Consider the following 26,685-nt stretch of genomic DNA (forward strand, 5'->3'; position numbering starts at 1 on the left):
CCCATCGTTGTAATCATGATTAGCTTCTATTGCAAGTGCTGAACTCACGAATCATGAAATGTATAAATCATGGAAGTGAACAGCATTGGTCGGCTAGAAAGCAGAGTGATGAACTCCTGCCTTTGAAATGGAAGCGTGAATAAAGTGCACACACATGCTTTCTTGGTAGGAGATGCTAGTTTGATGGACATGGCTTGCATTGTGTTAATACGTACACACATGCACACATGTGTACACACATTTACATTTATTCATTTAGCAGACGCTTTTATCCCAAGCGACTTCCAAGAGAGAGCTTTACTAAAGACACATATATACACACAGGTCAGGTGCGCTACAGATGTACATTCACACAGGCTAAATGGGCCTGAGGAACTTGGCACTTTCTTTCCTGGAGCTAAAACACTCCAAAGCTGTATAAATGCTCACATCACATGACCAGTGAATGAGGATATGCTTACATCTCCAGTCCAGAGGGAAGACGTGGACCCAAGGTGTATCCACAAGCCTTCAAAGTTAGCATGGTCTTTATCAAAAGCTTAGGGCATAAGTAATTTGCGTGTTAATTTAGTCAAATCCCTTCTGGTCTCTATGAATGGAATAGGCTTTGAGTAGACTGCTGATCTGTACACACTGAGTCACACTGTTAAACCCACACCGACAGACTTGAGTTGAGTCACGACCAAGTTTAACTTTTAAGCGCTGTGATACTGCAAGGGCGGGACCTTGCTCCTTTTATATTGTTAATCAATTACATATTTAAATACTATCAAAATAACCCACAAGATAATTGTGACTAGCACTAAACGATCATTTTTTCCAGGTTATTTATCATTGTCGCGTGTTTCAAATGACTGTGACCGTTGTTATTCGACAATTAACTACTATCATGTTTCCCTTTGTTACCTAACCCCCCAGGTAGCCCACCGCCAACCACCTTCAAAACTCACCTGCTTCAGGTAGTGGGTTCTGTGCAATGGACGACCACAGGAACACGCAGGACAGCATGCATGTCAACAAAACTCGACTCTCCATTGTAGGTAAACTTTTGGATCAAAATCAACTACACGAATAATAACTCAGGTTACCTTAGATTGAACAATTCATATCACAAAATGTTACATTATTCCAACGTTTCCCCTTGGTGACTATATATCTTGAGCATTTTGTTCCAATCAACGATGTCGGTTGATTATACTCCTTTGAGCGCGTCAGGTGCCTTGAACGAAACGAACTAACTTGCGTCCGCGTGTACAGATCCCAGCCCAGCCCATTGAGAAGTCCTTCCGATTCCCGATTATCCCCTCCCTCCCTATCCTACTTGCTTCTCCCTCCTCTTTTTCCCGTCTTACAAGTAACTCAGAATAGCAGTGGCCTGTCCTAGAGACATCTTTTGGGCTCGAGTCCATTTTTCCAAACAACATTCCAGTTCTCATTATTTTTGACCATGAGGAAAATAGCACCTGTTTCTTTTAAATAGGGTAACAAATCGGCTTAGTCCCATACGCCGAATAAACAAATGCAAAATCTAGGACAGCTCTTAACCAACTTAATTAACTATTAAGTAAAAGCAGGGCCATCTTGTCATGCGTGCTACTTATGACTGTCCTTGGCTGACCAGAGACACAACCACATTCAGCCTTTACATCACTGGTAATGAGAAAATGGTAGCCTGGGTAAAAGTAGGCAGAGTGCCTATTAAATAATGGGCCACATTCAAGCATGTAGTATCATGCTTAGATGTTAACAGTTTGGCCCAAAAAAACGTATCAATAAAAAAAGAAAAAAGAAAGAAAGAGAAAACTCAATGAAAGAAAACTATTCAAAGAAAGAAATCAAAGAAAGAAAGAGAATGGGTAGGAGGGAGCGACAGAGGAAATGGGATTTACAAGTGGGATTGAACAAAGGTCAGGATTCCTCCCAGACTCAACATGCTGTCCAATATTTCTATTGTGCCTTTGAGACATTGACTACACCCCAATGCACACACACACACCCAAAAACTAAACACTGTCACACAATATAAGGTTTTCATTAAAGTTCTGGAACAACATCTCATTCACCAAAGTTTTTATGAACTGTACACTTTATTTCTATAGTTATATTTATAACTGTCTTTTGTTGCAATTGACGGATGCTTGAACCCAGACTGATATCCCACATCAGAAAGAGCACACAGCATCACATTTGCTTGTATGGAGTGACTGGTTAGGGATTGCATCCTGTTTCAAAGAGGTTTACGTTGCTCCAACATGAAGTCCTGTGGCCTTATGGCCTCTTGACCGGCTATTGACTCTTTACACTCTGTTCACATGGGAGTCCTGCTCTTTGAATTGTCCTGTGAGCTGTAAATCAGTTAGGAATCCCCACCTGGAATAACTTTGGATGGTATGTGTGTATGTGTGTGTGTGTATGTGTGTGTGTGTATGTGTGTGTGTTTATATGTATGAATACAGGCCTGTAAAAGTGTGTGTGTGTTTGTGTGTCTGCATATTCAGGTGTGAGATGTGTGCCAACGTAAGTGTGAGATGTGTGCCAACGTAAGTGTGCATCATGTGACCTTTACAACTGATGTAAAGTAATGCATTTACTGCTGATGATCTACGAGTAGTCAAGGTTAACATCTGTGTAACCGTTCTGTAAATAAATTTTAAATCCAATAATGTATATATAACCTCTTGAGTTACTGAGAGAAAATTTAAAATAGTTCTCATTCTGCACTACTTAATAAGTCAACACATTTCTTCTCTGTCACCCATGTGTTAGATTAGGCAACCTAAAGGGATGGTCTGTTTTTAGTTATTTGCACATTCCACTGCAATCCCCGTGGAGCGATAGTAAAGCTTTCATGGGATGCGCATTTCGCTCCGCGTCAGTTTCACCGAAGTGTAACACACAAGGATGAAGTGAGGAGCCAGAGTTGACTCTTTCTGCAGTAAGCAAGGCGACAAGGGCAGGGGAGAGATGACAGGCAGGAGGACAGAGAGGGTGGAATGGAACAGGCCGCCACGACGTATTATGAGCCTGTTCATGGTGTGACAACATGGAAATATAGAGAATTTCTTTTTTTGTTTTGTTATGAGACAGGAGGGACGTTTTAAGCAAAAAATCTGAAACACTTGAGGTTTATACAAGTGAGTAGCCAGAGTAATAGGGGTTCATACACTCCCTTGATACTTTGACACATGGTAGTGTTCATGCTGCACTTTACCATAGAGACCAGAGCTGAAGCTAATCTGGCACCAAGGTGGAAAACCCATTTCAGTAGTTAAGTGAATTCTCCACCTTTCCCTGTGCCAGGTTGCCCCCCCCCCCCCAAGTCTTTGGCATGTTTGTGGCATTTGAGGTTTATAGCGTGCCATGTTTGGTGGAGTTGTGTGAATTAAGAGGTGAAGTGTTGACTTTTTCCCTTACTTTTTTGGATGAAACCCAAACCAGTGTGCGGAGAGAGAAACGTAGGGGAGCGATGAAGGATAACATCAAAACGTGGAATTTTGAAAGTTGAGGACTGTGGAGATGTCGGGTGCAGTGGTGATTAAAGACGAGATACCATAAAAATTTAGATAGGGTTTCTGATTACAATGGAGGTATAGTCAAAACACCAGTAAATCTCTGCTGGACCTCACAGCAAATGAAAAGTCTCAAACTCCCAAGAGAAGCCAAGAATCCTCCTGCGCTGGAGCGCTCTGGATTCTGACACCAGGCATAAATAAAAGCCATTAAAGTAAACTTTAAGTACAGTGGAGGGAAGTCAGATGGGTTTCCCATCACTGTGCTTTGTTGAGGTTCGTAATTGCCAAAATGCCCACTGTCTTCCTGACCAGCCTTGAACCCTCCGTTCCTGCGTCAACTGTAACTTCCTGCTCCTCATGTGTCACATCCTGTGTATTTCTTCCTTCTGCAAAAACATTGTTAGCAAGGTTGTTTGTGAGGTGATGGCTTTTTAAATATTTTTCGGTGTGCTCACAATGCTGTTAATTTATTGGTTCAAAGGATGACCAAGGGTTACACACAAAAATCTATAGATCGTGTTCATTGCATAGTACAAATTAAAGGAAACTTTCTGGGAAAAAGGCCTGATGCAGAACAGGATATCCCACCATGCTTTAAAGACAAAGTGAACTAATCACAGGGAACTTATCCATCTTCAGGTTTCTTAAACAAAGTTGACAGGTTACACTAACCATCTACAGTGAATAGTACTCTGAACATAGTTACTTGAAGAATCAAACCTAAAGTATTTATTTGAGCTAAGGGGATGGAAACATAAGTATGTGTGCACTGTGTAGTGTGACTAAATGACAGACAGACTAAATGACAGACAGACTAAATGACATTCATTGAACATATTGAAACATCTGCTTTGCTATATCCTGCAATGAGTATTCCCAACAGCCAAACAGCCAACACCCTCAATGTAATATTGCCATTTTCCATAGTGAAGTATTACAGTCTTGCATTTTGCCAAGGTTGTCTCATGGAAGTTTTCTCTAAAGCTGTTGGCCTCTCCAGAAAGGACACCTCAGACAATGGTGTTATTGTGACCGGATTCATATTACAATGGCTATCTTTAGAATTTGGGTCTAAAACCACAAACACATTAGGGAACATTTTCATATATTATAACTAAAAGAACATGTAACAGCTATATGTGTCTTTGCAAACAATTTATTTACCCCATTGCTATTTAAATTGGGCCCACACAATGCAAAAAAGTAATGAGAATATCCAAAGATTTGCAGACTTTGTTAAACATCGACAAGGCTGATTGAATCAGTGACCCAAAAGCAACCACATGTCAATTTTCCTTGCTCAATATATTGAGCTTGAATCCCAACCAATGTTAAACCATGTGTGCCTTGCAAACAAATGTAAAATACTAAAGCCGATTTTTTCAGAGTAAAGGTCAGTGGTGTGATTCAACACTGTAACAGTCCAGCAATATCTGACTCCTGTCTGACAATCCCTAGGAGAGGGACTGGCATAGCAAGTGTAACCGAACAAGCTAGAACACTTGCAAACACACACACAGCCCACACACACTTGAACAGAGCTTAGCTCTGTGAAGATGGTTTATATCAATGTTCACATTGCAAGGATTCCTACAAGGCTCCACAAACTCTCTCTCTCGCTCTATCTCTATCTGTCTGTCTCTGTTTCTCACTCTCTTTGCTCTCCTCTGTCTAGGCCCACATTTTCTTTCTTTTCTCCTCATAATGTAACAGCATTGAACCTTTTTCCCCTTCATTCTTTCATTCTATAAATTTTTATTTCCTTCTTTTATTTTTGTCCTGCGTGTCTGCTTTGACTGGTTCGACCAGTACAATCTCTCAGCATGTCTTGGCCATTGTACATTGCAGCTGCATGTTCAATTCTCTCCGCAGTCTGTAATATCATGACCCTTATTGCTCACACACTCCCTTTGGTGTCCCAGCTGCCTTCCACCCTTAGTTACGCTTATGTATACTGTACACACACACAAACACACACTTCTTTTTATACCCAATAGCTAGACACACTTTCTCACTAGTCCTCTAAGTAAGTATCTCCAGAAGTTTTATGAAGTAAATGTCTGAATCTGTATTTTTCTACATTGTTTTTTGCTTTAGTTTCTTTACTTTAGTGAACTGAGCGGATGCAGGGCACGGAATGTTTTCTTTGTGATAGGTGAGCTTTGATGGGCTGCCAAGGCTCCCCCACCCTGAATCTGTCCTAACAGATACCTCAGCGGATGTATATGCACCTAAAATGTATGTGTGGCACATCTACATTTTAGTAGTTTAGAATCACAAAAAAAAACATCCTAACTAAGTGTATGTGTGTGTGAGGGAAGGATATAAAGAGAAACAGATAAAGAGACAGAGGGAAAAAAGTAAAATAGAGGATAAAAAGAAAACGAGAGGAAAAAAAGAGAATGAGATAGTCTATAAGTGCATGTGTGCATCTGTGATTTTGTGTGGATGCGTGTGTTGTAGCCAGTCTCAGGCCTCTCACCAGATGGGAAGAGTAGCGTCACTCCACCTTAATGACAGGGAGTTAACAGTCAGTGTATGCAGGCCATCCTGACTGCTAACAACCACCTATGATTAATTGGATACTCTCGTTCCAGTTGTCTATCTGTCACTTCCCTTTTTGTCTTTCATTCTGTATCCCTCTTGTTCAACCCCCCCCCCTCCCCCTCTTTTTGTCTTTCTCTCTCTTTCTCTCCCCCTGCCTTCCATCTCTCCCTTCCTTCCTTATGGCCCAAGGGGTGATACAGTGAATCTGTGACTTGTTTTAACTTCATTCCTCTTGTCAAGTTGACAGAAATGTGCGGGAGGTGAAAAGGGGCATAGCATTGTCTGTCAGTGATATGGTACGAGGGGTTGTGTTTGAACTTGTCTTCCATGACTGCCTCTGTCTACCTGTCTGCAGCTGATGAGTAATCCATCTCTGTGGTGAGCACATAGCATGAGGGGAAATGGCTGTTTTAACCCCAGGGTGAAAGGGTGATAAGAGACATGGAAGCTTAGAGGGGAAAGGGTTTGTCCTGCCACTCACAAAGGAAGTAAAGACAAGTAACCTACCGAATATTTGTTTGTTTGTTTTATTTGATTATGTTTTATATTGCCAAGGTATCTCACAACATTTAGGAATCCATCTTAAACAGTCGTGGCCGAAGGGGGTGGTGAATTTGAATAATTTAAACTTGACACAAATGTGTCCATTAACTCAGGGCCTCATGTACTAACACTTTGACGCCCACTTCAGGCGTATTTGTTTCGCAATGTGCGTGTAAAAGCATGGCGAGGTGTGTACAAACATGTCGCACTGAGGTAAAAGCGCAGACTGCCTGTCACGGCAACTGAAAATGGCAAATTGCGCTTTTCCGTGTCATGCATATGCATTCACGGGAAAGTGGGAGTTTCCCATAAAGAGATGGGAGGGAATGCGTAAAGTGCGCCTAATTATGTATTCCGCGGTATGTACAAAACCCGCCCGTGAAAGCACACCTCCATTTTGTCGTGAAAATTCTGCACCTCTTAAAAGGTGTAAGCCAGGTTGCGGGTTACCTCTCATATGCCTCCTGGTGAAATGGCAGCAGTAATCCGAGCAAGACGAAAACATAGGCCAAGGAGATGAGCTAAAATGATTTTTGCCACAAGGATCACACTTTTTCAGTGGAGTGAACACAAAACCATTACAAGTTACAGATTAAGCAGCCATGCAATATTACAGTTATTGTGTAGGTGTGGAATTCCGGCCTTGTATAATATTTAAATTTTCTGTCACGTCATGAACAAACACATCAACTTCGTTATCACTAAATCTTTGTTTTCGCTGTTTTGACTTTGGTGGCTGATCCGTGATAGAAAGAGAGGCCAATTCAATTTAGCCTGGCTCTGCCCTCCTACGTACTTCCGCTCAATTTTCATTTAGCTTCTGTACTGCGTCTGGGGTTTCCATTTATTAGTCAGATGTCTCCGGTAAACTTTTTATCGGTCCAATCAGCAAACAGACGGAGTGGCTGAGAACGTTCCGTAATGGCGGTGGAGAAAGATGCGAGCGAAGCCATTCAGTCCGTTGTGGCAACGCTGCCGAGTATCCAGAAGTTAAAGCCGGTGTTGTATCACCCGATGCATGACTCTGGATTGGCACCCCCTCGCGGGAGCGCGCGCGAATCAAAAAGTGAAGGATTTTGTCTTGATATCGCAACCAAACGAAGGGGAGTCAGAATTCTCACACCAGTGGCGATTTTAAACTATTTTTAGGGGTGCTCAAGCACCCCTAAAAATAGATGTATGAACTAAGTATCAACATCAAAAGAAATATTCTCACCATCAAATCTTTTTTTAAGATAGGAAATATTACTCTTATTGTTTAAGTAAATGAAATAAATGAAAAAATAAAACATAATAATCCCACAACTACCATGGACTATTCTGATTTCAGACCTGTCCACCCTATACATACACATGTATTGGTATTCAATTTATGCTATTAAATGTACATAATGCTGGAGTAGAAGGGAAGAAACGTATGCAGGGGGAGAGCATTTCATGGCAGGACTTGTTTTCCATTCGATTTAAGTGCAATGCACTCCCTGCTAATACTGACTAGGAACGTGTTACATGCCTGAAACTTACTGTGGTTACTCATACTAGTGCCCTCAGTGTACAGTAAGAATCATTTGATGCTGGGATATACAGAACAGACAATAGAGGGGGGTGCATTTCATGACAGGCTTAATGCACCCCCTGCTATACCTGACTAGGAAAGTGTTACATGCCTGCAACTTACTGTGGTAACTCATACTAGTGCCCTCAGTGTACAGTAAGAATCATTTGATGCTGGGATATACAGAACAGACAATAGAGGGGGGTGCATTTCACGACAGGCTTGTTGTATTCTTTCTTGCCATGAAATGCACCCCCTGCTAACTCTGACTAGGAAAGTGTTACATGCCTGAAACTTACTGTGCTTACTCATACTAGTGCCCTCAGTGTACAGTAAGAATCATTTGATGCTGGGATATACAGAACAGACAATAGAGGGGGGTGCATTTCACGACAGGCTTGTTGTATTCCTTCTTGCCATGAAATGCACCCCCTGCTAACTCTGACTAGGAAAGTGTCACATGCCTGAAACTTACTGTGGTTACTCATACTAGTGCCCTCAGTGTACAGTAAGATTCATTTGATGCTGGGATATACAGAACAGACAATACAGGGGGGTGCATTTCACGACAGGCTTAATGCACCCCCTGCTGACCCTGACTAGGACAGTGTCACATGCCTGAAACTTACTGTGGTTACTCATACTAGTGCCCTCAGTGTACAGTAAGAATCATTTGATGCTGGGATATACAGAACAGACAATAGAGGGGGGTGCATTTCACGACAGGCTTGTTGTATTCCTTCTTGCCATGAAATGCACCCCCTGCTAACTCTGACTAGGAAAGTGGCACTTGCCTGAAACTTACTGTGCTTACTCATACTACGGTAGTGCCCTCAGTGTACAGTAAGAATCATTTGATGCTGGGATATACAGAACAGACAATACAGGGGGGTGCATTTCACGACAGGCTTGCTGTATTCCTTCTTGCCATGAAATGCACCCCCTGCTAACTTTAACTAGGAAAGTGTCACATGCCTGCAACTTACTGTGGTTACTCATACTAGTGCCCTCAGTGTACAGTAAGAATCATTTGATGCTGGGATATACAGAACAGACAATACAGGGGGGTGCATTTCACGACAGGCTTGTTGTATTCCTTTTTGCCATGAAATGCACCCCCTGCTGACTTTGACTAGGACAGTGTCACATGCCGGAAACTTACTGTGGTTACTCATACTAGTGCCCTCAGTGTACAGTAAGAATGATTTGATGCTGGGATATACAGAACAGACAATAGAGGGGGGTGCATTTCACGACAGGCTTAATGCACCCCTGCTAACCCTGACTAGGAAAGTGTTACATGCCTGCAACTTACTGTGCTTACTCATACTAGTGCCCTCAGTGTACAGTAAGAATCATTTGATGCTGGGATATTCAGAACAGACAATAGAGGGGGGTGCATTTCACGACAGGCTTGTTGTATTCCTTCTTGCCATGAAATGCACCCCCTGCTAACTCTGACTAGGAAAGTGTCACTTGCCTGAAACTTACTGTGGTTACTCATACTAGTGTGTGGATTGAAAAATATATATAAATACGCTACATATAGGCATACTCCACATTTCAAAGCAATATATATATAACTTTTCCACTAAATTAAGAATGAATAAATGATACAAAACTCAAGACAACATAAACAGGATGCTTAGCAAAGAGAGACAAAATAAACAGCACGTAGGCTGGAAGATTCCACACTGACACAGCAGGATATTATTTTGACAAAGTACCGAGGTTGTACTAACAGTTTCCTCCTCACATGAAGACCTTGAATGCTTAATCCACCCCCACACTTTCCTGTGTTTCCATATAGGCCTACTCTTGCATTAGTCTTAACAGTACTGAAAGATGTAATGAACCTGTAAAACTTGAGAGAGTGAGAAAGAACAGACACACAAACACACAGAAAATCGGTTTGAAAATCAGAAGTGAATCTCCATCCAGAAAACACCGAAAAACGGCCACGATGTAAAGCAATACGTACAAAACGAATTTTCACTCAGTGGTTTCCAATCCAATGTGCTACTTGAATGTTACTTTCAGACATTCCATGTTCCAACACACTTTGTCCTTGGTAAAGAATGAAATCGTGATGCTTTATTTTAAATGGTTGGAGGCGACTTAAGTCCCTCTAATGTAGAAGGTGAACAAACTAGCCTATTTATTTACAACAAATAGGCTACATAGCACCAGTACATTTACATTTATTCATTTAGCAGACGCTAAAACCTGTTTACTTGATGAATGTTGTTAAGTCGGTGCAACTATGTTGCATAAGTTCCATACTTATATAAATACTCATGTAATTTATGACAAATAATATGCGATACAACGTTGTTAAATAATAAATAGGGTAATAAAAATAGATAAATGCAATATAATATTGGGGAAATAAATAATGGCAATTGACAGATAAGAGTATTTTTTCTATAAAAATCCATCTCTATTAAGATGGGTGTCTACTGTCAGATCTACAGGACTTACCTTCAAGTAATGTTATGAAAATGTCAGTCCTTATATTGCGCATTGCACTTCAGAAAACGAACAAATGACAAACGGTCTGCCACTGCGCATCCTCAACAGTCAAGAAACAGCTATGCTTAGAAAATAATTACACAATAGCATTAATAGTAATAGCAATAATAATACTGTAATACACGTGACTCGCTTGGAGTGTAATCATATAAATTACTTTTGAATAGTGAGGTAATAAAAGAGCGTAACATAATTTGGGCACACAGATGGGAATCCTCAATATTACAAATGCGTAAGTTTAGGCGCTTCTTGGATCCTTCCCTGAGACGCATGGTGAGAGGTGAGGTCTGTGTATGTGGGGTGGGGGTCACAGGGTCCATGGTGGTGGTTTCCTGGAATCTGGGCGGCACAGCTGTAGTCCACGCTGGCGGATGAAGGATGAGGAAGATGGCCGAGGTTGAACATGGGGCCCGAGGCTGGCATGGAATCAACGAAATTCCCCCCAACATACACGGGACTGCCTTGTAAATTAGCGTTGGCAAAACCACCATTGCCTTGCATGCTGTGGTGTTCGTATTTGGAGCCTGGGTACCTTTTCTGTTGCGGTATGCAGCCTCCTAATGGTGCCGTGTACGCAGCCAAGCCGTACACGTTTTGCTGCGGTTTGGCGAATGACGGAGGCGAGGGCGCATCATAGCTCAGGCTGTTTACATGAGGGAGCTGACCAGAATATCCAATGTGATTTGGGCCACTTAATGGTGGATAGTTCTCCTTTCTTTGCCACCCCACTGTTCGCACAAGCTACAGCCTCTTGATCGTAGCGTCTATGGTCCATTCAAGAAGCTGATAAACACAGCCAGCGATGCATGGATGAGAATGAATCTTGCAAAACCGATGACAATCTATAACATCCCAAGCCTGGTCAGGATTGCATTCCCCAATGCTGCTACGCCAAACAATGTACAAGCTGGTTTTAGATGTACAGGCATCTGGCCTTTCAATCCAGACATTTTCCAGGACTCTAAGTATGTACCATCACAGGTCACAGACCGCCCTGAACCATCTTCCTCTCTGGCCTCCAGCTCAGCCGAGCCAGTCCGAGCCTCCAGCTCAGCCGAGCCAGTCCGAGCCTCCAGCTCAGTGGAGCCAGCCCAAGCCTCCAGCTTAGCCGAGCCGGCCCGAGCCTCCAGCTCAGCCGAGCCGGCCCGAGCCTCCAGCTCAGCCGAGCCAGTCCAAGCCTCCAGCTCAGCTGAGCCAGCCCAAGCCTCTTTTCCAGTTGACCAGGCAGGTCAAGCTTTTTGTCTGACTCAGCCTCTGGACTTAAGTCAAGCTGCTCAAAAAGGTTTCAGTCCATCTGCTCTCCGTCCATTTCCCAAAGCAGGTCCAAGGAAGAATGCCAGTGGTAATAGAAAGAGGAGGCAATCAGAAATCTTGACAGATACACCTGTGAAACAGGCACTTGAAGACGAAGCAAGGAAGAAGACCCTTAAAAAAAGAATAACCCTGCCACCTGGAAAGGTGCAAAAGAAGAAAGCAAAGCAAAGAAGCAAAAGGCCCAAGCCCAATGTTCAAGAGGATTCTGAAACCTCAGATGATGAGAATTTCTGCATTGTGTGCATGGAACCCTTTGCAAACTCGAGGCCAAAAGAAATGTGGGTTAAATGTGTGAGCTGTCAGTTCTGGGCCCACACAGCCTGCACTCCAGGGGCAGCCGTCTACATTTGCCACCATTGTGACAGTGATTAAACCTGTGACAAATGCACATACAGGAATACAGTCCACACACGCACACAAACGCACACTCAAACAAACACACACAGAAATAGTTTTCAGTTAATGAATAAGTGTTTTTGTCACTTAAAATTGTTCAGCTTATTCAAAACAATGTGTTCTTTGTTCATCAATAAAGTTATTGTACAAATTGTATTGTGTGGATCTTATTTTAGCAAATTACCTCTCCATGTTACATCCATCCCCAGCTAGTGTTACAACTCAACCCAGTTGTGGGGTAGGTTGTAACAACGGAACTCTTTGTATTTGACACTAACTCACCTAATCTATGATTGTGTAGTAGATGTCCAAGAGAGTTATATGTGTAGAAGACAGATATGGGTTGCATGTATCAAAGTTTGAGAGAGCTAGCACAAACAACCACTGAGTTACCGATGCTCAAACAAAAAGTGTTACAACCATCCCCGGTCTCCCCTACCGTTGTACTCCCGGAACAAGTGCGTCTTGAGCCTTTTCTTGAAGGTGGAGAGACAGTCACTGTCTCTGATGGAGGTGGGGAGTTGATTCCACCACTGGGGGGCCAGACAGGAGAAGAGCTTGTGTTGGGACCGGGCGGTCTTGAGCGGTGGGGCCACCAGGCGGTTGTCTGAAGAAGACCGTAGGTGACGGGTGGGGGTGTAAGGCTGCAGGAGAGACTTGATGTAGACGGGTGCAGTCCCGTTCACTGCTCGGAAGGTCAATACCAGGGTCTTGAATCTGATACGGGCCATGATAGGTAGCCAGTGGAGAGAGATGAGGAGCGGGGTAACATGGGAGCGTCTGGGTAGATTGTAGACCAGGCAGGCCGCTGCGTTCTGAATCCTCTGAAGAGGGCGGGTTGCACATGCTGGGAGACTAGCGAGCAGCGAGCAGTAGCCTACCAGGCATACCATAGATAATACATCATACAAAGAATGTTTCATATAAATAAAGGATTAACTTGAGTGAAAATCAACATATCAGGGACAAACTTATGGTGGTAGGTAACGTCAACATTCGCATCAAAATTAATGTATGTAACACTTACATCTACCGGTCAATAATGGTACTTCGCTGCGCTGTCCAGCAGAAACGGTTGACTTTCAACAAAAAAGTTTAATCAACAAACCAACATGGATTTGTAGGCCTATGAGTGATTTTCTGTATAATAAAGAATTATTGTATAGTAACAATTAATGAATCTGGCTAGATTATTCTTTTTAAAACCTGATTTATTGCAAAATAGTTAACAACATGGGATTGTGAATACTGCATTCATAAAAAAATGATTGTGTTAAAAATCCAACCAGGTCATCCAACATTTAGGCATGTTTTGCTAATATGCAAGGCCAACTATACAGCACAAAGCTCCAAATGCCCGACAAGCAAACTGGTGAAAATGTGATATCCTAGTAGTCTTTAGTGCTTATGAAATACAGATATGGGAAGTAACCAATAGGATACTGTAGCCTACTTAAGTCGATTTTTCTGGTATCAGTACTTTACGTCACAATTTTTACTTTCACTCCTTAAATTTTCTGTATTTTCTACTTCTTACATTTAAAGCCAGGCTCTACTTTAGTTTGAATCTGTATTTGGTACCATGATCAATATTAGTTATACATGTATAACTAATATTGATCATGAAAAAAGCAATTGCTTTTTTCATTTCCTGGCTATCAAGCAGAGCAAACGTAAGCTACCAGGCAGAAGGCAACAATAATAATCTTTTTATTTAAAAAAACAAGTCTGCATCATTGAGTATTTTTTTGGTTGCAAAATGTTTTCGGAAAAAGTTTCTAAAGGTTGAAAATAATATTTTCGAAAAAAGGGTTAGATTTTTTTTTTCGAAAGGTTGCAAAAATATTTGTGAACTTTTTGTGTCGTGTTGTGTGTGAAAAAAGGTTGAACACATTATGGATGAGACAGAAATGAGGGTCCAATTACCAGCGTGACACTATAGGTGGTAGTAGTAATGGATAGTTTTTACTTATATGTCAGAGCCCACACTTCTTTACTTCAACTTGAGTGAAAAAGTGTAGTCAGTACTTCAACTTTTACCAAAGTCTTTTATCTGTACTTCTACTTGAGTGAAGGATGTGTGTACGTTTGCCATCTCTAATGAAATACAATATACAAAATATACATGAACAATAATTGTTTTCAGATTGTTGGAAAAAAACGTTGCTCAGTTTTGCAATCTTGAACATACTACTATACTACGATACTGGTACCTTGCGTCTCATCATGTGAAAGGCTAGCTTACTTGTAGTGGACGTGGACGTCAAAAGTTGAAAACAAAGTTCAGTTAGGTTCAATGCTCACCATGCTATCCCGCGAAGTGACAGCATAACTGGTGGCTATGGAGGAAGATAAGAAGAATTTGGGATCAGTCTTGGCCCCAGGTTACTATAAATAACAAGTTTTGTTTGATATACTTTAATCTTGACCCGTTAAGCGTGAGTAGCGAAAGCATGTCGTTATGTGTCAGAGAATGGGGCTTGTTTCTGTGTTAGTAGCTAAATTAGCTTAGCTTAGAAAGTTAACAGCTGTTATTGTTGTTGGCTTACACATGCCTTTAGCAGTCGATTATAGGAATTGATTGTTGGTAACCTAAATATTCTGCAGGTCTGTGACATGTTATCTCCTGATCCGTATTTGAGACAGATGAACATGACGTTGACAAATCCAGACTCGTACGAGTTGGCATCGTTCAGTAATTTGCTGAGTGTGTTTTGAACAATTGGGACCAGCAATTTTTTAACCAGTTGGAATGATTTGAACTTTTTGGAAATTCTAGTAAATAAGTGACTCTTAAATTATAAAATATTAACCACTTCTCATCAAAATATTACCCCATTCATGAATGTGCACGCATGATCTGCAAGGGTTATGCAATTCTAGGGTGCAATTCCAATGCAATCAGCGTTGTGCGCAAGCACTCGTAGTTTCAGTTGTCTCTTCACTTCTCTGACCTGCTTTTAAAATGTTATCTGTTTACCGTCCTTGTTCAAGGCAAACACAATGGATGTTTTGTAGTCGTTCACAGCCAACTTTTATTGCAAACTTTACTTTCATAATGTCTATTCAGATCTAGGAGGAGAGGAGCCAGCTCTAGATAGACCAGAGAGTTTGGGCCCAGAAGCAGTGATTGGCAGGCAGCTCAGCGAACCAGGGCGCTTTGCTTATGCTGGGCTCTGTGGGGTGTCTCTGGGCCAGTTGTTCCCAGGTGCCGAGAACAGGTGGGTCTACTGTCAATGCCTCAACCAACACACTTTACCATTCCTGTTTGTCTAACTCAGTGGATCATAGGCTGGTCTAGACCATGTGGAAGACCATTGGACGTGTCTGTGAGCTAAATCTAGCTAGCCAGTCATGGAGAGAGTGCTCTGTGTGTGTGTGTGTGTGTAGGTGCTTCCGAGAGCAGTATCTGCAGGGTCTGGTGGCCTGGCTGGGCCTAGATGAGTCCGTCATGCCTGTAATGGGGGCCTTCTTGGCAGGGCTGGGCTTCGAGGGTAGCGACACCTTCCTCTCCATCCTACAGGCGGAACCACTCTTGTCTGCTGGAGCGACCCCCATCACACAGGTGGGTTACCATAAGTGACGATGTTAACGATACCTGGCTGACCTTTTAGGTGCTAAAGTACACGGCAGGTTGATGTGAAAACCAGCTTCTAAACACCACTAAACCACCTTCCACACGGGAACCCGATCAACTCGTGCTGGAATACATTTAATTACATTTGGGCTTTTTCATTCACTGTTATGGCTTATCTCACAAAGTTTGTTTCTAATAACCACTCTTCCTTACTTTCTCTTTCCTCTTTCTATTTTCTCGCTCTCTTTGCCTCTCTCCCTCTCTGTCTCCCTCTCTCTCCCTCTCCCTCTCTGTTTCCCTCTCTCCTCTCTCTCTCCCTCTCCCTCTCTCTCTCTCCCTCTCTCCTTCTCTTTCTGCCTCTTTGTGACAGGACCTGGTTTCTTTCTCTGTCAAAGATGGTAAGAGTCTTTTGTCGAACTGTCTTCTGTGATAGTTTCCGTGGCCTGTCAGTCATTAACCAGTCGTCAGGCCTGGACTTGTAATCTGGCCCACCGGGCAAATGCAATACAATATGATATTTAATATATAAATATTTTTCTTTTTTTTAATAAACTTAAAATTGGCCAACAACCGGCCCATAAAGCAGGGACAGGCCCATTGGTTCATTTTCCATACTGACACTGGGCTGGCCCAATCACATCTCTTAACTCTTTTTGTGTACTGGTGGGTGGTGTCCGATCGAGAGTGGTGGGCCGGTCTGAGCGAAAAATGCCAGGGCCATTTTTTCTGTCCAAGTCCAGCCCTGTCGGTCGTGACCTCCTCTCTGCTTCTCCAGCCCAGTACGACGCCAGGTCTCGGGTCCTCATCCGCCATGTCAGCTGTCTGCTCCGAGTCTCCACTCAGCATCTGGAGGAGTTTGAGGAGTCTCTGGGCGAGAGACTGAGGGAGGGAGTTGAGGAGAGCGAGTAAGTGAGGGAGGGAAGTATGGCGGAGATGGATGGATGGAGGTTTTCCTAACTTGATGCAGTGTATTATGTTTGTAGGTAGCAGGGTGGTTTGTAATTACTGTAAATATTCAGTGTACTCTTCCCTTTGTGTCACTGCTTTCAGTCTGGACAACCACAGTAAGTCGTTGGATTTATAGATGCAGTGGTGCATGGGATAGGTGTTGTGGTTTTGTATAGATACTTAAAATACAGCGATGCATGTACGTATATTGTTAGTTTTTTTTTCTCTGGCAGAGAGGAGTCATCTCGACGACAGAGGAAGGAGAGAGGGCGCAAACTACGTCGCTACCTCCTCATTGGCTTAGCCACTGTGGGCGGAGGAACTGTGATAGGTCAGTGCTGATGAGCATTGCCAGAGAGTGGTTTCACACCAATAACAACATTCCTCGTACAAATATCTAATTCTCCAGTGATATAATTGGTGTGCAATCTTTGTGGTTTAGTTAAGGTTAGTACCTCATACCATACCCCAGTGTAGGGGGTCAGATGGCTGAGCGGTCAAAATGACGTTGTGTCCTTGGGCAAGGCACTTCACCCTACTTGCCTTGGGGAGAATGTCCCTGTACTTTACTGTAAGTCGCTCTGGATAAGAGCGTCTGCTAAATGACTAAATGTAAATGTGTTCCGTCCACACTTTTTTCAGGGGTGACTGGTGGACTGGCAGCGCCGCTGATGGCTGCGGGCGCGGGGGCAGTGCTGGGAGCAGGGGGGGCGGCAGCTCTGGGTTCAGCTACGGGCATCGCCATCATTGCGTCCCTGTTCGGAGCAGCTGGGGCCGGTCTGACTGGTGAGTCAGGACGGCTGGGGGAGATGAGAAGGTGTCGTCAGAGTACATTCATATTGTGTGTGCTTTAAAAGGGTAGTCTCTCTCATTCAAAGTCTCTCAATTTCTCCTCCTGTCTCTCTCTTTAGGCTACAAGATGAATAAGCGAGTGGGAGCGATAGAAGAGTTTGAGTTTCTTCCTCTGAGCTCAGGGAAGCATATGCATCTGACTGTTGCTGTGACTGGCTGGCTGTGCAGTGGCAAATACAGTAAGCTGACACCTTGTCCTAGTCATTTAAGAACTTGAGTCAGAATCGCCTGTGTCTGTGTGGAATAGGAAAACACAGATGAAGGCTATCAAGAAATTTTAAAAACAGACAAACCTTCTTTACCCAAGTCTCTCGTCAATAAAAAAGAAAAAAAGAAACCGAACTCACTTCAGTTACAGTAGGGACTTGGCAACGCTGAACCCGCGACTCTCCACAGATTCGTTCCAGGCGCCGTGGGGCAGTCTGGGCACGTGCGGGGAGCAGTACTGCCTGGTGTGGGAGTCTCGCTTCCTCAGGGACCTGGGCTCAGCCATGGCCTCGCTACTGGACGGCCTGGTCAGCATGGTGGCCCAGGAAGCCCTCAAATACACCATCCTCTCAGGTATACCCCCTACCAACCCCCGTGGTTCCCTTTCAGAAGAAAGAAAGGCTTTTTTTTATTATTAAATGTCTCCATTCAGTGGCTGAGAGTTTCTCTCTGGTCTCAGCGTGTGGTTGATACTCGACTCCGAAGGTCTGTCTGTGACTCAAGTGTTGCAAGTTTCGCCCTCGTATGCTGAATGTTTTGTACGTGTCGCTTATTGGCAGGTATCGTGACAGCCCTGACATGGCCCGCCTCTCTCCTGGCGGTGGCCAGCGTTATAGACAACCCCTGGTGTGTCTGTCTCAGTCGTTCAGCGGAGGTGGGTAAACACCTGGCCCAGGTTCTGAGGAGCAGGCAGCAGGTAGGCCAGTCTGAACCGAAACTGACCAGCTAACTGTTGGAGGGTGCTTTACTGCATGTCTGCCGCATAAGTCGGGTATAGATATTAGGTATTGTTTACCCTTGAAGGTCGGTGTGATTTACAGTTACTCAAATTAAAGTATGACAAATATTTAGGAAAATGTGAAGCTGTCAAGTCAGTTACTGATATCTTTTAGTGTAATTGGATTGTACATTTTTTTTGCAGTTATCAACATGAAATATTGCCTCCCAGATAACACTGAGATAAACATATTTAGCCTGTGCATGAGTGATCAGTAGGGGGTGAAATGTAGGTTGCTCCTAATGCTCCATCCCCCCCCCCCCCCTCCCACTTCCTCCTTAAAGGGAAGGCGTCCCGTTAGTCTCATCGGTTTCAGTCTAGGAGCCAGAGTTATCTACTTCTGTCTACAGGAGCTGGCCAATGACCAAGGTAGGATAGATAAACAAAACACAGGTTGTTAAGCATCTCAGTGGATGATTCACTGCATTCGCTAAGCTAACATACTTGCTAATATACGAATTATTCTTGCTACGCTTTGCGATTAGGCTGTTAGTATTGTCGTTTTACATTAAATGTCAGTGTACATTGTTTTCGCAAATGGCTTAAAAAAAAAAAGGAAAACATCAAAACAAAAAATCGAGTATTTCCTTTATTTCCCTTGAGGTTGTGAGGGAATGGTGGAGGATGTTATCCTGCTGGGAGCTCCAGTGGAGGGCTGTCAGAAAGCCTGGGAGAGGATGGCCAAGGTGGTTGCTGGAAGGATAGTTAATGGCTACTGCAGGTACACAAACAAACAAAAAATCTATAGTATATGCGCATACACGTACACACAGTATTTGAGAGATTGTATGTATGTGGACTGTTTGTTGAAAATTTAAATGTTGTCTAATGCACCTTTGGAATAAATGGGCATTTTGAGCATCGTTAGATATCCTGTTTGTCAAGTGGCAGCGTGTAAGTCTAGTAATCTGTGGATGAGAGAATAACATTCGCTGGACTATCGTCACACCAAATGGTTGATGGTCTTTTAGGAAAGAAACAGTAAAATCATGCACAGGCATTCTTTAAAGGTGCGTTTTAATCACTGGTCTATCTCCCTATCAGAGGGGACTGGCTCCTGGGTTTCCTGTACAGGGGTTCGTCTGCACAGATGTCCGTCGCAGGGCTACAGCCAATCATCTTGAACGATCGGCGCATAACTAACGTCGACCTGTCATCTGTGGTGAGTGGAGGACTTGGAACACATTTGCATTTTCTCAAAGGCTTGTAAATCAGTCAGGGATGAGGTTCGTTAGCACCGCAACTCAAAGGGTGTGCTTTCATTGTACTTTGGTAATCTATGTTCGAAGGTCAATCACAGACAGGTGTTACAAGAGGGACAATCCATTCTCTACATTGGTATGCTAAGAGTGTAATGTCATGTGAAATGTTTTAACCGCACACTCAGATGTTTTTATTATTTACACCATTTATTAAAAGGAACTACTTGATACTTACTGACAGCTTGTATCAACGCTAAACCATTCAGTTACTGTGTTTCACCCTGTATGAAAAATCAATGTCACAGATGAAAGAAAAAGAAAAAACATGATGTGAAGTGATGCTCTAGAGTCTACAGCAACACACACACACACACAGTTCCACAGTGGCAAAATTGCAGCTATACAAGTTAAAACCCACTTTTAGTGTACAAAAAATAGTGTAATTTCCATACCTGAATATCCAGGCCTAAAAGCCTTGAAAAAGTTTGAAAATTGAAATTGTACAGAGAAATATTTTAGCATTACTTAAAAATGTAAATGCAGAAATGGTTTTTCATGTTCATGTCCTGGAAAATCTACTGGTGGAAAAAGTGTTGGTGCAGTGAACAAAATTAAACGTGAAATTTACATAACGAACTTTGTACATAATGCGAGTTTTCCATCCTGTGGTACACATCCTGTCCTGTTTCTCCTTCCTAGGTAAAAGGTCACCTGGACTACATGCGTCAGATGGACACCATCTTGGTGGCGGTGGGCGTGCCCACCAGAGAAACTCCCGGAGCATCGGCAGGTCCTCTTCAACCAATCACAATATCAAACGGGAAAGTGGACTTCCTTGACCAATCACTGCAGAAAGAGGGGATGAACGAGCAGGATGTTGAAAGTGGCTCGGTTAGTGTAGAGATGGTGGGGAGAGGAGAGGAGAGGGGAGTGAAGGAGATGGAGGATACGGATGACGGTTGGGACGTCCCCGATATTTCAGATCTGCTTGACTCCCTGAATGATACAGGTGTTGAATATGGAACAGTAGGTAGGGATAATTCACCACACAGTCATGTGGAGACTCGTTCGCAAACAGAAATCGTTACCCCTCTTGAGCGTGAAGAGGTGGAGTCAGGTGGAGCAGAAGGGGAGGAGTCAGGTGGAATAGGAGAGGCGGAGTCAGATGGAGCAGAAGGGGAGGAGTCAGGTGGAGCAGAAGGGGAGGAGTCAGGTGGAGCAGAAGGGGAGGGGTCAGACAATGAACACCTGTCCTGGAGTTGGGACACACACTGGACCACTGAAAACACGCAACAACATTCACGCACAGGACACAAGTTGCAGGACCAACTGTCTGATTGCGATCCCACTTCTCAAATTCCAAAATCACACTTGAGTGATGGTAGACGGCCTTTGCATTCTCAAAAGAATAAGATTTCGGAACACACAAACGACTCAAATGGCAAATTAAAATGATGAACTCAGACTACAGGAACTAACCATAAATTCAATTGGAACCTTTTTAGATTTATTTAACAATGTGACCTTAACATGTATTGTCTGTAATATTTTACGGATGATTCTACTGTGAAAAAAATGTGTTGCATAATTTATCAGTATTGAGTTTAAAAGTATTCTCGGAATGTGTATATACAATGTAAATTACAAAACTACATTTCAAATACAAGACTGTAAACCTAACTGTTTTTTGGTGGGGTATAAAATTATGTAACAGGATGAGAACAACAGCCTCTCTCTCTTCCACATTTACATTTAGTCATTTAGCAGACGCTCTTATCCAGAGCGACTTACAGTAAGTACAGGGACATTCCCCCGAGGCAAGTAGGGTGAAGTGCCTTGCCCAAGGACACAACGTCATTTTGCAGAGCCAGGGATCGAACCAGCAACCTTCTGATTACTAGCCCGATTCCTTAACCGCTCAGCCACCTGACTCCCACCTTCCTCTATGGTTTTGTTTTATTTCTCATAGCCTAGTTGCCATGCTTATTGTCACAGCAATGTGATGTCCATAAGGCTATGATCAATATAGTCACCTAGTTATTCTCAGGTCAAAGCCATCTCTTGTTCTCTCGAGTCCAGCACCTCACTCAGTGACAGATTAAAAAGGATTTCTGTCTCACTCGCTGTAGAGCACTTTTGTGCTGTGACAAGAGTGAGGTCTGCCCTCCTCATAAAACCAGCTTTTTCCATTGATGTTTACATTTAAGCATGTGTGGCCTGCTCATTTCCTCTCTGTGCGACATCCCCATGTTCCCCCTTGTCAGTCCAGCGTGTCCACCTGATTGGGCAAAAGCAACGGCAGTTCCATCCCAGCGTGCTCGGCGTCGAAGAGGTTGACAGCGTCCGTGGCGGTGGCGGGGGGCTGGGGCGGATCGGACGCCAGGGAGGGCGGCTCGGTCGCCAGGTTGGGTTCCCCGGAGTTGCGGAGGGAGAGCGAGAGGGCCGGCGAGGGCCTCCGAGGGGAGTGGGAGGGGCAGCAAGGCAGGAGCCTCCCGAAGGCTCGTTTGAAGTCTCGCATGAAGAGTGGGTAGATGATGGGGTTCATGGTGCTGTTGCAGTAGCCAAGCCAAGTCATGGCCTCAAAGAGGGCAGGGGGCACACACTTAGGACACAACACCTGAGGAGAGATGAGGATGTGAGCGTTATGCGTTTGTCACCCTCTGCCTCTCATCAAAAGGTCATTGCCGTGTGCGGTTCATCAGATATCACACGTGTTTTGCACTTATGATGTGTTTGACCTTTTTCTAGGTTCACTGTGTCTGAGCGTACTTGCACGCGCTCATGTATGAACTAGAGTAAGCTCATTTGCAGAGTGGAATGCAGGGTAAACGAGCATATTTTAAATTGCTATTCGTTTAAATCATGAAGCAAGTGTCTTCGTATGGCCTGAAGAGAAGCCTATTTTGGATAGGCACGCATGACATGATAATTAGTTACATGACCTCCATTTGGGAAATGGAGTGAGAGCAAACAGCTGTTGGAGGAGGACTCCAATACTATCAAGACAAGGAGAGGAAGGTGGAGAAAGGGAGGGGTGCGTTCACACACCATATTGAGTGTGAAGAGGGAGTAGAAGGCGTATTGCTCGAGTCTTATGTCTGCTACGTTTTTGTGAGGCACGCAGATGGGGATTCAAAATGACTGGATCATTGAAAGCCTGTAAGCTGGACAAGCGTAATTACCAATTTAGATTAAACCCTTCTATGTCTCTTTCGTGTGAGTTGTGTCTCTTCCATTTTTAGCTAATGAACCAGTTGAGAGTGAGGTAAACGGACGGGATGCTGAAAACAATTCAAGTTAGATCCGTCCAAAACCTAAAGAGTTCATGTGTGTGACTGCACAGGCTTCCTGTTTCGTTGTTGATGCGAGTCATTTAAAATGTTGCCTATTCCCTTATTGGGTAGCTTGGCAGAGCGACAGCCTGAGAACTGCCCAATGCTAAAATAGATTGGTATCCAAGCACTTTTTTTTTTCTTCTTTTTTTTTCACACTTTGATTTCATGCTCGATGCAATGGCAACACTCCAGAAGCGATCCTGGGGTGTTAAAACAGTCAAAACTCCCCTCTGAATCACCCAGCAACATAGAAAATGGAGTTCTATCAAAGTCAACTACTGAGAATAGTAGGTTGTTGATGACTTAATCTTAACCCTTGTGTTATCTTCGGGTCATTCTGACCCATCAGTCATTGTGACCCACCGTCGTATTGCGACAACTTTACCGCCTACAAAAACAAAGTGAAGCATTTTCTTTTAACCGTTGGGCTGTCTCAGACCCCCCACATTGCGAAGGTTAAAAGAAAATTATTTTTATTTGTTTTTGTATTGGGTAAAATTGGGTAAACACAACGATGGTTCGTTATGAACCTTTGGGTCATGTGACCCGAAAGCAGCACAAGGGTTAAAGAACATCCTCATCCGTAGCACTCATCCATTCTCCCAGATCTTTCTTGGTCCAGAGGCCCCCACGCTTGGCCAGTCTGGACCACACTGACCTGGGCCATGTTGGTGATGAAGAAAGGCAGCCAGGCACCGAAGAAGAGGCCCAAGAGGACTCCCAGGGTCAGACTGGCCTTTAGTGCCCTGCGACCCTGCCTGTGAGCCAGCCGACGCTCGCTGTTCACCGACAACTGAGCAGAGAAGGGCAGAGAGGTCGGTCAGACAGATTATCTCAGATCTGGTGCTGTCATCCAGTTAAAACCAACAGCTAAAACCTTTACCACAGACATATCATTTAGGTTATACTGTATGTCGAGAAAGAGTGTTAAGGAAATCGATGGTTCATAGACGAGAGCTGCATTTAAAGATTTTAATTTTTTTGTATGCAATAAACTATACACAATACAATTATTTCATCAACCGCCTGTAAAAGCTTTGAACTTTAAAACTTAACTGAAAAGAAGCGGGATGAAAAGATATATTGAAAGTACCTATTTGCCCACTTTCAATCTGACATTCACATTCAGATGCATGCTATCAATTGTCAAACTTACCTTGAAAACTGTGTGTGTTGTGGGGCATTCATATTCAAACACATTTGTGGTGCAATTACAATTTACTAACCTTGTGTGAACCTTATATTTTAGCACGATCAACAGCTGATTGTAGACCTTGAATGTAGATCATGGCTGTTGACTGTTGATCCCCAATCCTCAAATGTATTTTCAAGCCTTTTATTTTGTAGCTATGCTTCCACCTTATTGTCTTAAATTAATTTAATAAAACCTCTTGCCCTTCCATTAGCTTTGTCTAAAATGTCACATCTTATTCATTAGGCCAAGGAGGGAATATTTTGCATTCATGTCTGTTAGTCTACAAGCTCATTTTAACAGAAGAAAGTAAGTGTCGGAAAGGCAAGGCCAAATGAAAATATGTAGAATCTTTTCTAATCACACTAATCTTTCTTTTTTGGGGAGGAGAGTTGGCTTCAAATTTAAATATTACTTTCTGTTATGGCTCTTTCCTTGCTCCTCTTATCCTCCTCCTCCTCTCTTTATCCTTCTATTCCCCCCCCCCCATCTCTCTCTCCCTTTCACGCTCTCTTTCTCTACTTCTCTTTCTTACCGGCACATTGCGTGACACAGGAGGTTCCGGATGGCTGTAGTCCTCCCCGTGCAGTGCCATGCCCCCTGGGGTCGGAGGTCGTGAGGGCTCCCGGGGGGAGTGATACGGGTACGGCGGGTGACTTAGAGCAGCTACCCTCCTCGCCTGCCTCCTCGCCACCAGCAGGATGCGACAGTAGGTGAAGCAGATTGCGCTAGAGGGCAGAAGGAAAGTGAGGACGGATGCCACCACGGCGAAGGGCAGCGTGACTTTCGGCCGACACTGGAAGGACAAGCGCCCGGAAGTAGACACCAATTCCCTGAAGTAGGATTCCGGGTAGAGAGCCCTCAGCTCCAGAGGGGTACTGATGTTGGTGCTGGTAGCAGACTGCCCCAAGCTGTGCCAGTTCATCTTGATGGAGAGGAAGGAGGCCAGGGCTGCCAGGCCCCAGGCCCCTCCCACCAGCAGCAGAGCTCTTGGAGGGGTCATCCTCTGCTTGTAGCGTAGAGGTGAGATGATGAGCAGGTAGCGGTCCAGGCTAATCACGCACAGGTTGAGAATAGAGGCGCTGCAGCACATGACATCGAAGCTTTGCCACACCGGACAGAAGCCCGGCCAGAGCACCCAGGCGCCGCACAACACGTTCAGCATGGCAGGGGGCATGACCACTAGCGCCACCATCAGGTCAGAAAGGAAGAGCGACACCAGGAAGCAGTTAGAGGTGCAGCGCAAGGAACGCTGGGTGAAGACCAGGGTGATAAGGAGCGTGTTTCCACAGGCAGTCATCAGTATGATGAGGGACAGTACGCTCGCTAGCAGCCAGGGACCGCTTCCACTGATGCACCATGCACTACTGCTGGAGGAGCTACCATTGTAGCTCCCTGAAGACAAGACATCCACACCTGTCACGGCTCCAGCTCCCTCTAATCCAGATGAGGTTGAGTTGCCCATAGTGATGGCTGACATCAGTTGAAACGGGATCAAGGTCCTGGGTGCTTCTGGTGGTGGAAGAACGGCTTGAACTGACGTGACCACGCACAGGGAGGCAAGTCAGCGGTGAAGCCTTCCAAAGCTATGCTCCTACTTTTCTTGAGAGTGGATAAAAAATAAGCGGAGACGAAAGGGTCTTGTCTAGAGATGTTGTTCACTACTCAACACCGTGTCCCACCCAGGGTGGCATGGCTCTCCTGACTGTAAAACTCCAGGTGTCCTGCCGCCACCGTAATCAGAAGTACCAGCCGTGTTTCCATCTCTCCATCCTGTCATCCAGTACTGCCTCTCCCCAGCTTGGAACCGGAGTGAGCAATTCTGTGACTGTCAGTGAATTTCAAAGCTGCGTGTCATGATGTCACTCACTGGGGGAGGGTAAATGGGGAGCTGGGCAAATGGGCTCTAAGCTTTTCAGAGGAAAGGCAGTTGGAAGACATAATAGGTGAAATCGTACATTTATCTATATGTATTCATTGGCAAGGTCATTCTTTATACACAACACATGTATGTGTATAACTTAATAATGAATTGATCTCAGATTTCTTTTAACGCTGGGTTTAATGGGTTTTAAAACAAACAACATTGTACGGATGTGAATTCCAAGCAAGACTCTGGTTTCAAGTGTGTACAGGTATACTGGTTGGTATAGTGCTGCCTTTAACTCCCCCGCTCCAGCTAATCCGTGTGTCGG

The 26,685-nt window shown here is 43.9% G+C and overlaps 2 protein-coding genes across 3 annotated transcripts; one reads left to right on the forward strand and one right to left on the reverse strand.

Moving 5' to 3' along the window:
• Positions 1 to 606: 606 nt before the first annotated feature.
• On the forward strand, positions 607 to 21,656 carry tmco4 (transmembrane and coiled-coil domains 4). Of its 2 annotated transcripts, XM_062460104.1 has the most exons (15): positions 607 to 670; positions 919 to 1,040; positions 15,470 to 15,620; positions 15,790 to 15,964; positions 16,347 to 16,374; positions 16,752 to 16,881; positions 17,158 to 17,255; positions 17,567 to 17,710; positions 17,836 to 17,955; positions 18,173 to 18,337; positions 18,544 to 18,680; positions 19,046 to 19,130; positions 19,365 to 19,482; positions 19,806 to 19,923; positions 20,663 to 21,656. In XM_062460104.1, the coding sequence occupies exons 2-15, from the start codon at positions 977 to 979 to the stop codon at positions 21,416 to 21,418; spliced, it is 2,289 nt and encodes a 762-aa protein (XP_062316088.1). In that variant the 5' UTR covers positions 607 to 670; positions 919 to 976; the 3' UTR covers positions 21,419 to 21,656. The 2 variants fall into 2 exon arrangements, with proteins under 2 accessions (XP_062316088.1, XP_062316089.1); XM_062460105.1 differs by lacking the exons at positions 607 to 670; positions 919 to 1,040 and adding an exon at positions 14,455 to 14,783.
• On the reverse strand, positions 21,345 to 26,490 carry htr6 (5-hydroxytryptamine (serotonin) receptor 6). Its single transcript, XM_062460110.1, has 4 exons — positions 25,026 to 26,490; positions 23,957 to 24,091; positions 21,901 to 22,580; positions 21,345 to 21,698 (listed from the first exon to the last, which is right to left on the reverse strand). The coding sequence occupies exons 1-3, from the start codon at positions 25,968 to 25,970 to the stop codon at positions 22,224 to 22,226; spliced, it is 1,437 nt and encodes a 478-aa protein (XP_062316094.1). The 5' UTR covers positions 25,971 to 26,490; the 3' UTR covers positions 21,345 to 21,698; positions 21,901 to 22,223.
• Between the last annotated feature and the right edge of the window lie 195 nt (positions 26,491 to 26,685).

Source organism: Osmerus eperlanus, chromosome 4, assembly GCF_963692335.1.
Source record: "Osmerus eperlanus chromosome 4, fOsmEpe2.1, whole genome shotgun sequence".
NCBI classification, from domain to species: Eukaryota; Metazoa; Chordata; class Actinopteri; order Osmeriformes; family Osmeridae; genus Osmerus; species Osmerus eperlanus.

Excerpts from the sequence above, each read along its gene's own strand:
- tmco4 (XM_062460104.1), top strand. The coding sequence starts at position 977 with ATGGACGACCACAGGAACACGCAGGACAGCATGCATGTCAACAAAACT. Across the intron at positions 15,621-15,789 it reads TTCCCAGGTGCCGAGAACAG|GTGCTTCCGAGAGCAGTATC; the intron begins GTGGGTCTACTG and ends GTGTGTGTGTAG. Across the intron at positions 18,338-18,543 it reads CAAATACACCATCCTCTCAG|GTATCGTGACAGCCCTGACA; the intron begins GTATACCCCCTA and ends GCTTATTGGCAG.
- htr6 (XM_062460110.1), bottom strand. The coding sequence starts at position 25,970 with ATGTCAGCCATCACTATGGGCAACTCAACCTCATCTGGATTAGAGGGA. Across the intron at positions 24,092-25,025 it reads CTGTGTCACGCAATGTGCCG|TTGTCGGTGAACAGCGAGCG; the intron begins GTAAGAAAGAGA and ends TTCTCTGCTCAG. Across the intron at positions 22,581-23,956 it reads TCATCACCAACATGGCCCAG|GTGTTGTGTCCTAAGTGTGT; the intron begins GTCAGTGTGGTC and ends ATCTCTCCTCAG.